We start from the raw sequence: 13,093 nt of genomic DNA, 5'->3' as shown, positions 1-13,093 counted from the left end.
TTACTTCAACTTTAAAGTGACTCAGCAGTGAATTATTCTGGGGTGTATGTGAGAGAGATGAAGAAAAGAAATTAACATTTCTAAAGCTGAACCTGTGTGTATAAAAATCTGCTAATTATTTACTACAAATAATCCAACAGCGAACACCCCCCCCACACACACACATAGAATTGAAAAAATAGCACAAAGTGGTACTTTATGTAGTTCACAATCACCTAGAACAAGAGAATAATCTCCCTCCATGTAACCAAATCCCTTACCCAAACTCTTCTCCACCGCCTCCTAAGACCCCCCTCTACACCCCCTTCCCACTTCCCGAAGCATACGGTTCCTAGATGGAAGAGGTCATTCCCCAACCCCCCCTCACCAAACCCTCAGAATCAGATATATATCAACCCCCCCAACTAGACAATGACTACTGCCCAAAAATGCCCCGATATAGATCATATATTTCTTTCTGCAGTCATACTTATCTCCCAAGGATCACCCACCCCTACTCATTTACTATCCCCACATACAGTGCAACTTCCCTCAACAGAAACATCTAAAGAGACCTGCTTGATTACAGCTATCTCATTGCCATAAAAAATCTGAACTATACAACACAAGTTAATTAAAATGAAAACGCAAAGGCAAGTGTAAAGTTATATATCTAGACATAGTGATCTCCGTCCTCCTCTCTCCTCTGGTTCATCACCGAAAACTGCTTGCCAACAAAGGGAGAGCCTACTTAGTCATTCCAAGTAACTTCTTTATCAGTAGTCCCACATAGGATCCACACCACAATAGGAACCAAATAATCAGGCTCCCCAGTAAGTCAATGATTTGAGCTCTTCCCACGCAGCTGCAGGGGGTCCAGCAGTCAGAGAAACGTTTAGGCTTCCTCCACCGATGCATCCATCTTTGTTTACCCCTAATATGAGATTCTCAACTTGGCAGGATAAAGTACGGTAAACCAGATTTTTTTTTTTTTAGTAAACAGCTGAGAATAGATAGCTGAAAAATTCCGTTGCTGTGCTGCTACTGACGCTGAATAGTCCTGAAAACACAGGACTTTACGGTTCTCACAGTGATGTTCTTTTCCCCCTCGCAGAGCCTGCAGAATAGTGGTTTTGTGGGTGAAGTGGAGAAGGCAACATATCCCACACGTGGCCTGGAAGACACCGTCTGCCAGAGACCAACCCAACCGCTGCACCTGCAGCGGGCCCTCCGAGGCCGGAAATGATAACTGTTACGGCAACCAAGTCTCCAAAAACCCATGCAGTTCCTGGTCCTCCAAAGCCTCTAACACCACAAAGTGCAGATTATTCCATCTGTGGATCTGTTTTCCAGATCCTCTAGCTTTTATTCGTAGGTAGCCAGCACTTTCTGCATGAGGGATTGCATCTCTTCCACTGTTGTCAAACGATTCTCTAACTCCCCGGTGCGCTGCGGCTATGTTGCCAGCTCATTACTAAGCCACTCCATATTGCTGTGGAGTTGCTCCAACGTTGAGTCTATTGGGCTTAAACACTTGTCCAAAATACTTTCCATGGCTCCGGTCACCTCAGCAGCTACTTCCTGATCTGATCGTTGAGTTTGCAGAACTAGCAGGCGCCACCATTTTTTCATCATTCAATCTATGTTTGTCCTTCTCCTTTCAAGGCGCTTTCGCTGCCATTTTCTACAGTGCTCCAATTAAACAGCTCCCAAGACACTCTACAAGCGTAGCTTGATAAATAAAGCCAAAAAGTTAGGGTCAAAATCGTTGAAAACAGTGGGTTTTGTGAAGAGGCGGCAGGAGCACACAATCAGCAGCCACTCCCATAGTGTCACATGACCCCCCCTGCAGTCCTGTAAAGTTTATATTGTTTGCCGGCAGCGACAGCACCAGCAATAGCATGACAGGCTACTTTAGGCCAGTCTCTGGGTCTTCCCTCGGCCGCATCCTGCCCGCAGGAAATTAAATCAGAGGTGGCAGGATGCGGCCGAGGGAAGACCCAGGGGCTAGCTTAAGGTAGCCTGTCATGCTGTTGCTGCTGCCGCCAGCAATTAACAAACTTTACAGTACCACAGGGGAGTGAGAGAGGTGAAGGAGAAGTGCCGGACCCGTGGGGAAGAGAGAAGGGGAGAGACCAAACTTTGGGGGAAGAAAAGTTAACTAGATGAAGGCAGAGGTTGGATATTTTAGCACCCTTAATTGCCAGCGTCCTAGGCCAGAGCCTCACCTGGTCCAATGGTTAAGCCAGCCTTGCAGATATCCTGGCTGTGGGGTCTTCAGGACAGGCTAAGGGAGGCCTGGTCTAGCAAGAGAGCAGTACAGAAAGTACAGGACCCTGATGAAAGTTTCTATATGTCAAATGGTCCTCAACTGATGAAAGTGTTTGGAGCATACCAAGTGTTACACTAATGCTAGATTAAGTGGCTTATAGGTTTTAACTAAGAACTATGTAATTTGCTACCAGAAAAGATACAAATAAAACTGCTCCCATCTACAGAGACAAACATTTTCTGGTTCCCTGCTCAGTATTACTCCTGCACTATAAATTAAACTTTCACATTTCTACTCTGTCAGGTCTGGTCTGCTACACAAATAGGCCGGTCCCTGGATCTAAAAGGAAAATCACCGGACAGAGGATTTGATTAGGAAGGGATGAACAGTTGACTCTTAAGCTTCAGTGGTAATATGACTACACTGATTGGATCAATACTAAAAAAAAAAAAAAAAACCCCACACAAACCTGGGGATGAATATCTACTAATAAAAAATTGAAAAATAAATGTAGTGAATACATAAATTTGCCAATTTATTCCAATTCTTCACTGGAATAAAATGTAGATAAAACCAGAAAATTAGTGCCAAAACAGTATTTTTTCTTATTCCTTTACTTTCTAAGCTTTTGTTTTCAGTGTTTTTGCTTCTAGTCACTTTCCTTTGATAATCCAGCCATTGCCATAAAATTCCTCAGCTAGGGGCAACAGACCACATTTCCTGCCAGATCCCGATAGAAATGGAATTGAGGGTGCACATGTATGTGTTTAAGTTGCAGGATGACCAAGAGCCCTAGAGGAATACAGCCAATTCAAGGAGTCCCAGCAAGATCTGTAAATGATTGGTTTATAAATACATTGAAGTTGGATGCCAGACTGAGCATGGAATACAACTAATGACATATAGAAGGGCTTATGCTCACCGGTGGAGGGAGTGTGGTGGGGAAAATGTTATCTTTGTTTTCTTCCAAAGACTTCTCCACTGGGACCCATTCCCCATAGACGGCGTCTACTTCTTTTTTCCTATGCTGGGAGCCTGATGAAACTGGAAATTCTTTCGTCAACGTGACTTGAGTTTTTGGTGCTGGCTTTATCGTTGGATTCTTATGAAAAATAAAAATGTTTTTTTAAGTCAGGAATTTTTACACAGTATCCCTCCACATCAATGCCCCAGAAAACAGACAATTAGTTAATGATTTTTTAATACTGTTGAGCTATGCAATTTGCTGTAAAAAGAATTTGTTTTTTTGTTGTTGTTGTTTACAAGTCCAATATTAGAAATTACAAAGCTGTCTACTTCAGGTTTAAACTGCCTTAAACATTTACTCTAGGAAAACTGCACAACAAATCCTATTGATCAAGCTGTTAGAAACACTGACAGTACAGCTATATATTGATCAAACCAAAGGGATACTGTTGTATATTTTTTTAAACACAAAAGTGAATTGCTTACTTGTAATGAGTGCTCTCTGTAGATAACAGGATAATGAGTCACACAGGTCAAGTGATGAAGCCAATGCAGAGGAGTTCCTTCAGTCTTGCAGCTAACCTAAGTCATAAGTACACAAGTATTGCCATACTGGGACAGACTGAAGGTCCATCAAGCCCAGCATTCTCTTTCCAACAGTGGCCAATCTAGGTCACAAGTACCTGGCAAGATCCCCAAAAAATACAATACATTTTATGCTGCTTATCCTAGAAATAAGTTGTGGATTTTCCCCAAGTCCATTTTAATAATAGTAATGGACTTTTCCTTTAGGAAGCCATCCAAACCTTTTAAAAATCCCGCTAACTGCTTTTTCTACATTCTCTGGCAACGAATTCCAGAGTTTAATTACACGTAGAGTGAAGAAATATTTTCTCTGATTCGTTTTAAATTTACTACTTTGTAGCTTCATTGCATGTTCCCTAGCCCTAGCATTTTTGGAAAGAGTAAATAAGCGATTCACATCTACCCATAGCACTCCACTCAGTATTTTATAGAACTCTATCATATCTCCCCTCAGCCATCTTTTCTCCAAGCTGAAGAGCCCTAGCCATTTTAGCCTTTCTCATAGGGAAGGCATCCCGCCCCCTTTATAATTTTCGTCACCTTTCTCTGTACCTTTTCTAATTCTACTATATCTTTTTAAAGATGCGGCGACCAGAATTGAACACAATATTCAAGGTGCAGTAGCACCATGGAGAGATACAAAGGTATTATAACATCCTCATTTTTGTTTTCCATTCCTTTCCTAATAATACCTAATATTCTATTTGCTTTCTTAGCCGCCGCCGCATACTGATCAGAGGGTTTCAACGAATCATCGACGATGCTAAATCCCTTTCCCAGTCGGTGACTCCTAATGTGGAACCTTGCATTACTCTATAATTCGGGTTCCTCTTTCCCACATGCATCACTTTGCATTTGCTCACATTAAACATCATCTGACATTTAGACGCCCAGTCTCCCAGTTTCATAAGGTCCTCTTGTCATTTTTCATAATCCTCTCGCAATTTAACAACTTTGAATAACTTTGTGTCGTCAGCAAATTTAATTACCTCATTAGTTACTCCCATCTCCAAATCATTTATAAATATGTTAAAAAGCAGCGGTCCCAGCACAGACCCCTGGGGAACCCCACTATCTACTCTTCTCCATTAAGAATACTGACCATTTAATCCTACTCTGTTTCTATCTTTTAACCAGTTTTTAATCCACAATAGGACACTACCTCCTATCCCATGACTCTCCAATTTCTTCTGGAGTCTCATGAGGTACATTGTCAAATGCCTTTTGAAAATTCAGATACACAATATCGTCTGGTTCTCCTTTATCCACATGTTTGTTCACCCCTTCAAAGAAATGTAATAGATTGGTGAGGCAAGATTTCCCTTCACTAAATCCATGTTGGCTTTGTCTCATTAATCTATGCTTTTGAATATGCTCTATAATTTTGTTCTTTATAATAGTCAATGTGAAAAGGAGAAATGGAGAGGAAGTGATGTTGGCACCCCTGGATAGCTGACTGACTTTGAGCTCCTGACTTTACCCCTTAAGTAAAAGCTATTATCGCATGTCATTGGGCTTTTTTGAGGCGCTTATGGTGAGAACACAATGTACCCCTATTTAGGTATGACCTCCAAGTTGAAAAATGCAAACATTAATGAGTCTCTCCAACAATTTCGACGAACAGGGGCAGATGAGACCTCGCGGTCTACACTGTGACCTACTATCTTGGATGGAGGTCAAGAAAGGAGCTCTCCTGCCTGTTCTGTGAAGATAAGGAGACGGAACAGATTAATATGCTCAATTTGAGTAGAGGTTAGACGCTGTTTTAAAGATTTGCAGGCTGAACTGCAGGAGATGAGAGGAGAACTGGCCACAGGGATCAATACTCTACATAGAGACATTTGAGACCTCAGAGTTCGATTAAGAGGACACAGAAGCTCAGGCTGAGGAACAAGGCGAGTCTGTACCTGATTTACAAACTAAATATACATTTTTGAAGGCACGCTATGAAGATTTGCAGTATAAGATGGACGGCACTGAAAACTGGGGCTGCAGGAAGAACCTCAGTTCTAGGGGAGTACAGGAGAACAATAATCAGGAGGATATTGCAAAAATCATGCAGGCCCTGTGTCGTCAGCTCATGGAGTTGAGACACAGTGCACCTGACACTGAACTGGACTGGGCGCATCAGGCTCTGAGGGCTGCAACAGATAATCGTCCCTATGATATAGAGGTTAGATTTACTTGTTATGCAGATAGATAAGCGATTCTTCAAAAAGCTAGAACCACTGAGACTTTAAAATTTCAGCAAACGAAATTCAAACCTGTGATTGAATTGCTGCAGAATGAACAACTGAAATATTGTTGGGCATTTCCTCTAGCTCTATACTTCCCAGTGAAGGGGCTCCCTTTGTTATGTCCGGAATCCAGAGGAGGCTTGCAAGCTGTTGAGAAAAGCAGGCCTAGCAACAGAGGTACCATCGGGGGCGAAGTCAGTCCCTTCCTCTGTAGTGAAAGCAAAACACTGGGCTAGGCCTCCACATAAAGGGAAAAGGCTTACACATAGCTCGGACGTGGGACCAACTTGACTCGTGGATTACTGTTTAGAGTGAAATCTCCTTTTTGGATTATACTGTTGTTAAGTTTAGTACAGCCAGTGATAAGCTGCAGTGAATTTTGTTCAGTTGCTGCAGGGACTGGGTATGTTACATAGGCTGTAAGTGACTTTTGACAATGCAGGTATACTAGATACTGAGTCATAAAAGAAGGGGGGAGGTGGAATCAGGTGAGTCGAGGGGGGTTAGCTTGCTTCCTCTTTTAATTTTCCCAATTGGGATCCTTGGGATATTGGGAATTAGATGTTATGATGTTGGTGGCAGTGGGAGGGTTTGGGAAGGTGGGCGGGGGTGTGGGAGGAAGTTTGGGTGGTTTTAAGTTGTGGGGATTGTGCTGTCAGATTTATTTGGCTTGGACTGTTTTATTCGATGAGACTATAAGCTATGGTTGAAGTTTTATTTCTAAGATGGCTGACATCAAATTTTCACAATGAAGGTCCACGGCCTTAATTCACCTAGGAAAAGAAGTTTATTGTTTCAGGAATTGTTGGGAAATAAAGCATAAATTGTTTTTGTTCAAGAAACACATTTGTTGTAATCCTGTGAGCATGTGATAAACCATACAACCTATTCTACCAGGACATTCATCCCAGACATGCAGAATTCTACAAAGAGGGGTGTAGCCTTGTGTTTTCACCAGGACCTGAGAGTTCAGGTGCAAAAAGTTAAAAGGGATCCTACTAGCAGATATATATTGAAGCAAATTCTTCTGGAGAAGGTTGAATTAACCTTAGCAAATATACATGTGCCAAACTCGGGTCAGGCTGAATTTTTTTTAAATACAGTTAAACGTCTGATGGGGAGTTTTGCATCTGGGCCTTCGATCTTTGCAGGGGACTGCATCACTTGCCTCAATTCCAGTTAAATTCAACTGGGGATCGTTCCTCAGGTGATAAATTGGGTTGCATTGAGTTGAAGCTTCTTTTTCAAGATCTGGGATTGACGTATGGAGGGAGGATAATGGCTAACAACATAACTATACCTTTTATTCATCCCCCCATATGCAATACTCTCATATTAATTATATTTTCTTAGACAACACCTTTAGAGGGAGAGCAGGACTTTCAGGGATAGAAAACATAACCTTCTCTGATCATGCACTCTGTTGGGTGGGTTTTGCAGACACTACAGAGCATTTCTTGACTCTCAATACTACCTTATTGTGTGATGATGAAGTTGATACACAGTCTTTTTAAGGGATTATTTACCCAATAATTTGGGATACGAAAGTCTTTAACATGTGCTTTAATGTACCATTAAATCTCTCCACCTACCCATTAGTTTCAGGGTGATATGGTGTGGTACGTACAGATTTCACTCCACAGTGTGCCCACAGATTCTGAATCAGCTCAGACATAAACTGTGTCCCTTGGTCTGAGAGTATTTCTCATGGATATCCTACCTGGGAAAATATTTCTAGCAGGGCAGTAGCAATTTTCTCTGATTCTATGGAGGATAAGGCTATCTGGTAGCAAAGTCCACCACTGTCCATATATATCTTTTCCCAGTCCGGATACAGACAGCTAAAGGCCCCACTATATGCATGGCTATTCTCTCAAAGGGCTCACTGATAATGGGTTAAAAGGTTTCAGGGGAACTCGGTGGTGACCTTGGGTATTACCCACTTTTGGGCACGCATCACAGGTTCTACAATAATCAGCTATGGCTCGAGATACTCCCGGCCAGTAGAAGGTCTGTGTCAATCTAGTGTTACCCCCTGATGTCCTGCTAGTGCAATCTGTAGAATTTGTTCTCTGTATGCCCTGGGCATTATAAGCTGCTTGCCTGCTGTCCAGGGCCTATTAGGATAATCAGGATCAGTCTCTCTGTACAACAAGCCCCCTTTCCATAGGATACAATTTTACCAGTCTCATTGGTTGGCTGACCAGCCCTCTGCCTCAGGGCTCCCAAGTCAGGGTCAGAGTGCTGTGCTTCCTGAAACGCATGTCTCTGTTCTATATCAGTATCCATATCTGGAAGGGTCTCTGCTGGTAACTTTGACAATCAGGGTCATCAGTCTGATCAATAGGTGTGTCAGTTAAGTCAGGCTGTTCCATACTCATGGCCCCGGTCACCTCTGGAACTGGTACTGCTGGAAGCACTGGAGCACCTCCTCCTGTCGCTTGGTCAGCTGGTTCCACCTGGTTCCACCTGGACTTCAAGCATGCTGTAGTCACACCACTTCTCAAAAAACCATCACTTGACCCTACCTGTCCCTCCAACTACCGCCCCATTTCCCTCCTACCCTTCCTCTCCAAGATACTTGAACACGCCGTTCACAGCCGTTGCCTTGATTTTCTCTCCTCTCATGCCATCCTCGATCCGCTTCAATCCGGCTTTCGCCCCCTACACTCGACGGAAACGGCACTATCTAAAGTCTGTAATGACCTGTTCCTTGCCAAATCCAAAGGTCACTACTCCATCCTCATCCTCCTCGACCTATCCGCTGCTTTTGACACTGTCAATCACGATTTACTTCTTGCCACACTGTCCTCATTTGGGTTCCAGGGCTCTGTCCTCTCCTGGTTCCCCTCTTATCTCTCCCACTGTACCTTCAGAGTACATTCTCATGGTTCTTCCTCCACCCCCATCCCGCTCTCTGTTGGAGTTCCTCAGGAATCTGTCCTTGGACCCCTTCTTTTTTCAATCTACACCTCCTCCCTGGGCTCCCTAATCTCCTCTCATGGGTTCCAATATCATCTTTATGCTGATGACACCCAGCTTTATCTCTCCACACCAGACATCACTGCAGAAACCCAGGCTAAAGTATCGGCCTGCTTATCCGACATTGCGGCCTGGATGTCCAACCGTCACTTGAAACTGAACATGGCCAAGACCGAACTTATTGTCTTCCCTCCCAAACCCACTTCTCCTCTCCCTCCACTCTCTATCTCAGTTGATAACACCCTCATCGTCCCTGTCTCATCTGCCCGTAACCTTGGAGTCATCTTCGACTCCTCCCTCTCCTTCTCTGCGCACATCCAGCAGATAGCCAAAACCTGTCGCTTCTTCCTCTATAACATCAGCAAAATTCGCCCTTTCCTCTCTGAGCACACCACCCGAACTCTCATCCACTCTCTCATTACCTCTCGCCTTGACTACTGCAACCTTCTCCTCACTGGCCTCCCACTTTGCCATCTATCCCCCCTTCAGTCCATTCAGAACTCTGCTGCACATCTTATCTTCCGCCTGGACCGGTACATTCATATCACCCCTCTAGTCAAGTCACTTCACTGGCTTCCGATCAGATACCGCATATAGTTTAAGCTTCTCCTATTAACCTACAAATGCACTCGATCTACAGCCCCTCCTTACCTTTCTACCCGCATCTCCCCCTACATTCCTACCCGGAACCTCCGTTCTCAAGACAAATCCCTCCTTTCAGTACCCTTCTCCACCACCGCCAACTCCAGGCTCCGCCCTTTCTGCCTCGCCTCACCCCATTCCTGGAATAAACTCCCTGAGCCCATACGCCAGGCCCCCTCCCTGCCCATCTTCAAAGCCTTGCTCAAAGCCCACCTCTTCAATGTCGCCTTCGGCACCTAACCACCATACCTCTTTTCAGGAAATCTAGACTGCCCCAACTTGACATTTCGCCCATTAGATTGTAAGCTCCTTGGAGCAGGGACTGTCCTTTTTTGTTAATCTGTACAGCGCTGCGTAACCCTAGTAGCGCTCTAGAAATGTTAAGTAGTAGTAGTAGTAGTAGACTGGCTCAGGATCTGGAGAGGTGATCTCTTCTGCTTTTGCTTATTGGGCTGCCCAAGCCTGACTATGGGTCACCATAAAGAGTAGTTACTTACCTGTAACAGGTGTTCTCCGAAGACAGCAGGCTGCATATTCTCACAAGTGGGTGACGTCACGTCGGCCCCGGAGGATTTTAAAGCAAAATCTAAAAATCTCTTTTACGGCGTTCCGTCGCGCGAGCGATCGCACTGCGCATGTGCGCACACATCTTCCCGCTCGCTGTGCGGACACGCCCCTCAGTTAAATCCAAAAGATGAAGGAGACAACTCCAAAAGGGGAGGTGGGAGGGTTTGTGAGAATATGCAGCCTGCTGTCTTCGGAGAACACCTGTTACAGGTACAGGTAAGTAACTACTCTTTCTCCAAAGACAAGCAGGCTGATATTCTCACAAGTGGGGTATCCCTAGCTTCCAGGCTTACACAACACAACAAACAGTGGTCAATTAAGTCTCGCAACGGCGAGGCCAGAATAAAAATTGACCTGAAAAGAAGAAACATCTAAATGAGTGTAGCCTGGAACAGAACAAAAATGGGCCTAGGAGGGTTGGAGTTGGATTCTAAACCCCAAATAAGTTCTGCAGCCCCGACTGCCCAAACCGACTGTCGCGTCGGCTATCCTGCTGAAGGCAGTAGTGAAATGTGAATGTGTGGACTGATGACCACACCGCAGCCTTGCAGATCTCTTCAATAGTGACTGATCTTAGATGAGCCACCGACTCAACCATGGCTCTAATTTTGTGAGCCTTGACATGGCCCTCTAGAGTCAGTCCAGCTTGGACAAAAACAAAGGAGATGCAATCTGCTAGCCAAGAAGAAATGGTGCGGTTTCCGACAGCAACTGGCATTAAAAGAAATAAACAACTGGGCGGACTGTCTGAGGGAGCTCGTCCGCTCCACGTAAAAAATGCGCAGCTTGCTTTCGCCAGGGCTTGTAAGATGAGGGAGAAAGAATGTTGGCAAGACAATTGACTGGATCAGTTGGTACTCTGATACCAGCGCCAGTAAGAACTTTGTCTGCATGCAGAGAACTACTCTGTTAAGATGAGAAGTAAGGTAAGGCGCTTGAGCTACTAGAGTCTGAAGCTCACCGACCTTACGAGTTGAAGGAACAGCCACCAAGGAAAACGACCTTCCAGGTCCAATACTTCAGATGGCAGGAATCCAGTGGCCCGAATTGAGCTTGCAGCAGCTGGATGAAAACGACATTGAGACCCCAAGATACTGGATAAGGAGTGATAGGGGCTTTGACCGAAGCATAAGAGCCAACTTTCAAATTATTGGGGGTGCTAAGCCCAACAGAAATAACCCCCCCTAGACACATATAAGGAATTCTCTCACTATTGGGGGAGAAGTAAACCTCTCGTGAAGTGGACAGCTAAAGGCTAACCTTCTACACGTTGATGATAAGCTCTTATTGCACGAAGATGAACACTGACAGAGTTGGTCTTGAGACCAGACTCAGACAGGTGTAGAAAGAACTCAAGCAAGGTCTGTATAAGACAAGAGGCAGGATCTAGGGCCTTGCTGTCACACCAGACGGCAAACCTCTTCCATGAAAAAGAATAACACCTCTTTGTGGAATCTTTTCTGGAAGCGAGCAAGAGTCGGGAGACACTCTCTGGAAGACTCAACGAAACCCACACTCTCAACATCCAGATCGTGTGAGCCAGAGATTGGAGGTTGGGATGTAGAAGTGCCCCCTCGTTCTGCGTAATGAGAGCTGGAAAACATTCCAACTCCAGAAGAAGAGGGAATAATATCTGACGCAGCTAGAAGGGAGCAATCAGAATCATGGCTCCACAATCTTGCTTGAGAATCAGCAAAGTCTTTTCCACCAGATGTATGGGAGGATACGCATACAGAAAGCCTGTCCCCCAATGAAGGAGAAAGGCATCCGATGCTAGCCTGCCGTGAACCTGCAGCCTGGAACAGAACTGAGGGACTTTGTGATTGGACTAAGTAGCAAAAAGATCCACTGAGGGGGTATCTCACTTCCGGAAGATCTTTCGAGCTACAGCCATGCTCAACAACCATGACTGTAGCGTTATCCTGCTCAGCCTGTCGGCCAGACTGCTGTTTACGCCAACTAGATAAGTGGCTTGGAGAAAACATGCCGCGTTGGCGGGCCCACCGCTACATCTGCATGGCATCCTGACTCAGAGAGCAAGATCCAGTACTCCTTTGTTATCGAGTACATCATAACCCGATTGTTTGGTTGAATTAAAATAATTTGGTTGGATAGCCAGGAGGGATGCAACCTTCGTCAGCAGCTTTTGTGACTGAGTAAGTTGGACGGGACGCCTCAGAATCAAAATGGAGAGAATTGACCACCTCTGAAGGGAATTCCGAAAACTGGTGAACAGTTGGGTCACATCCTCTAGATACCCTGAACTTGATATCACTGGGAAGCTAGGATGCACTGAGCGGATGTCATGTGTAAAAGTGCCATGGGAGTTACATGAACTGTGGAAGCCATGTGCCTAGAAGTCTCAATATTTACTGTGCTGTAATCTGTTGAGACGGGCAATCATCGTGTTAAGGGAACACATGCACTCCCAGTCCATGAAGATACGCTGCAACAACAGCCAGGCACTAGGAAAAACATACTCTGGACGCAAAGTGGGTATAAGTATCCTGTTAATCCAGAGAGCATAACCAATCGTTTTCCTGAAGTAAGGGAAGAAGGATGCCCAGGGAAAGCATCCTGAACCAAATATCTGTTTAGGCCCCTTATGTCTATGATGGGACGCAACCCACAAGGAAGCACCTGGAATAGAATCTCAACCCTTCTTGCCCTGGTGGAACGGGCTCGACTGCATCAGCACTGAGAAAGGCAGAGAGTTCCTCTGCAAGTACCCACTTGTGATGGAAGCTAAAGGATTAAGCTCCCAATAAGCAATGTGGAGGGTTTGATTCCAGATTGAGAATGTATCCTAACCAGACTATTTGAAAAACCCACCAGTTGGAGGTTAAAAGAAGTCACCTTTGGT

The 13,093-nt window shown here is 44.7% G+C and overlaps 1 protein-coding gene across 6 annotated transcripts in view; it reads right to left on the bottom strand.

The window, feature by feature from the left end:
- Positions 1 to 13,093, bottom strand: part of SON (SON DNA binding protein) — a 194,769-nt gene that overhangs the window by 49,279 nt on the left and 132,397 nt on the right. For all 6 annotated transcript variants that reach the window (XR_003942016.1, XR_003942015.1, XR_003942017.1 and 3 more), the window contains exon 6: positions 3,174 to 3,353. Coding sequence is in view for 2 of the 6 variants with exons in the window: in XM_030202165.1 (XP_030058025.1) it covers positions 3,174 to 3,353 (180 nt within the window). In the remaining 4 variants the exon portion in view is untranslated. The remainder of the gene's footprint in view (positions 1 to 3,173; positions 3,354 to 13,093) is intronic.

The sequence above is a fragment of the Microcaecilia unicolor genome, chromosome 4 (assembly GCF_901765095.1).
Source record: "Microcaecilia unicolor chromosome 4, aMicUni1.1, whole genome shotgun sequence".
Taxonomy (NCBI): domain Eukaryota; kingdom Metazoa; phylum Chordata; class Amphibia; order Gymnophiona; family Siphonopidae; genus Microcaecilia; species Microcaecilia unicolor.
Note: the sequence above shows the minus strand (reverse complement) of the source record. Positions and strands in the feature narration are given on the sequence as shown.